Raw genomic sequence first — 2,306 nt, 5'->3', positions numbered from 1 at the left:
TAGAATGGGTAGGTGTTTGTGGGGGCTTAGTGTGAGTAGAGGATGGTGTTGGTATTGGAAATTGTGTATTAAGAGGGTAAGGATGTGATTTGTATCTAAGGGTTGTAAAATGTTCTGCTAGGGTTGCCTCAAAGGTTTCTTCTAAGGTATTTGTATCAAAGTCAGGGTCAGTAGATGAGAGGTTGGGCTTGAAGTCATTTGAATGCAGGAGAGATTCAGATAATTTGAAAGATAACAAATGTGTAAGAAATACGTGAGAATGGTGATTTTTCTTGTGTTACCATGCATAAGCAACACTTGTCAGAAAATCACGAACCATAAATATCTTACAAGAAAACTTCCATATTATAATTAATTGAATTTTAATTTATTAGAGACACACAAAAAAGTTCAATTTCAACATAGACAAAACATATATATTTAACCATTTACTATGTTTTATCAAAGACAAAAACACACATATGCTTCATCATCATTCCTTTATAAACATAATGTTAAGATTTTTCATTATAAATTTAATGTATAAAATACCCTTCTAGACATAGTCCTTATAAAATGATGTTTGATCTCTATATGCTTTGGTTCAACTATAAAATAGTATTTTTGGTTAAACATATAGCTGAAATATTATCATAGAAGATAAGAATGTTACTCTCATTGATTTTGAAATCTTTAAGTTGATATTTCATCCACAATAGCTTTGTGCTACAACTGGCTGCTAAAATATATTCTGCTTCTGGTGTAGATATAGCAATAATCATTTGTCTTTTGCTTAATTGGGTGATTAGATTCTCACCAAAGAATGTACAATTTCCACTGGTAATTTTCCTTTCTAGCTTGTCTTCAGCATAGTCAGCATCACAAAAGTCAACATACCTATACTTAGAGGATGACTTATAACACATACCAAGATTAGTAGTACCTTTCACATATGTGAAGATCCTCTTAACAGCTCTTAAGTGGGATTCTTTAGGATCATAGTGAAATCCAGTACACAAACCAAACATAATATAAGGTCTATAGGCAATTAAGTAAAGACGAAAGCCAACCATCCCTCTATGTACCTTTTGATCCACCTTTTTAGATGAATCATCATTATGAAGAGAACATGATGGATGCATAGGCGTATGCGTACACTAAAATTAAATTTTAGGTGATCTAAAATCATGCCACGTGTACTATATGCATTTTGCAAGGCATTTGTTTGTAGTGTAGATTACTTAACTTTTGTGTTATGATCTAAATATATGTAATAAAGTCAATGCTTTAAGCTTTTAACCTATGTAAAATTTTAGAATCCCTATAATAGAAATGAAGAGTAATATGGTAAAGTTGTATTATGAGGATTGTCGCAAGGACGGCAATTGCTATCTCAAAAATGGATAGAGCGCTCTTCCAGAAAAATCATTTTCTCAAATGTCAATGTCATCTAATTTCCAATGTTTTATTTTTTGGTATTTTATTTGTTTTAGGAAAAGGTTTTTTGTATTAAAGTTGCCCTTATGCAAATCACACTTCAATGATATTTTGAGTTTTAAAACAAAATCTTTATATTGAGATAAGTGAATACTCAAAGAGAAGAATAGACATGAATAAAGATTTTTACTGTGTCCCTTGAAACAGAGTAATCATCTCGATCATATCTATATGAGTGATACTCTCTTAGACTAATTATCTAAAGAAAATATCTCTTCCTATGATCATCTCTCTTTTGGACAACAAATCAATGCTTCTTGTCTTTTTCTCTTTTAAGATTTGTCTTTATATGTTCGGAAAAAATTCACTACTTCCATTTTTTCTACTGGTTGTGTCACTTAAAACTCTTCAACAACAAATTGGACAAAACCCGCATGCCTTTGTAAGGCATAATGAGTTAATAAGTGAGAGTAGTCTACTTACTAATACTTACCAAGCTAAATGAAAATTACGAGGTTTTTAAATATAAAGCTCGAGTTGTGGTAAAGGATACACTCAACCATTTAGAATATATTACACATAGGTGTTTGCTCCAATAGCTTGTTGGGAAACCATTAGAATGATCCTTTCTATTGAAACCTACAAAGGATGAAGTGTTTACCAACTTGATATAAAGAGTGCATTGCTGCATGGTGAGTTGAATTATAGTGTTTATTGAGTAACCTTGTGGTTATGAGAATAAGGGAGCACAAGACAAAGTGTATAAACTCAATAAGGCATTATATGGACTCAAACAAGAGCTCGGTACAACAAGATTGAATCCTATTTTACCAAGGAAGGTTTTGAAAGATGTTTTTGTGTGCACACTTTGTTTATAAACACCAAAAGAA

General features: G+C 31.6%; 1 protein-coding gene across 1 annotated transcript; it reads right to left on the bottom strand.

The window, feature by feature from the left end:
• Positions 1–587: 587 nt before the first annotated feature.
• LOC140919750 (secreted RxLR effector protein 161-like) lies at positions 588–1,121 on the bottom strand. Its single transcript, XM_073366378.1, has one exon. The coding sequence runs from the start codon at positions 1,119–1,121 to the stop codon at positions 588–590; it is 534 nt and encodes a 177-aa protein (XP_073222479.1).
• Positions 1,122–2,306: the final 1,185 nt, after the last annotated feature.

The sequence above is a fragment of the Cicer arietinum genome, chromosome 3, assembly GCF_000331145.2.
Source record: "Cicer arietinum cultivar CDC Frontier isolate Library 1 chromosome 3, Cicar.CDCFrontier_v2.0, whole genome shotgun sequence".
In the NCBI taxonomy this organism is placed as follows: Eukaryota; Viridiplantae; Streptophyta; class Magnoliopsida; order Fabales; family Fabaceae; genus Cicer; species Cicer arietinum.
The sequence above is the reverse complement of the archived record's forward strand: the minus strand, read 5'-3'. Positions and strand labels throughout refer to the sequence as shown.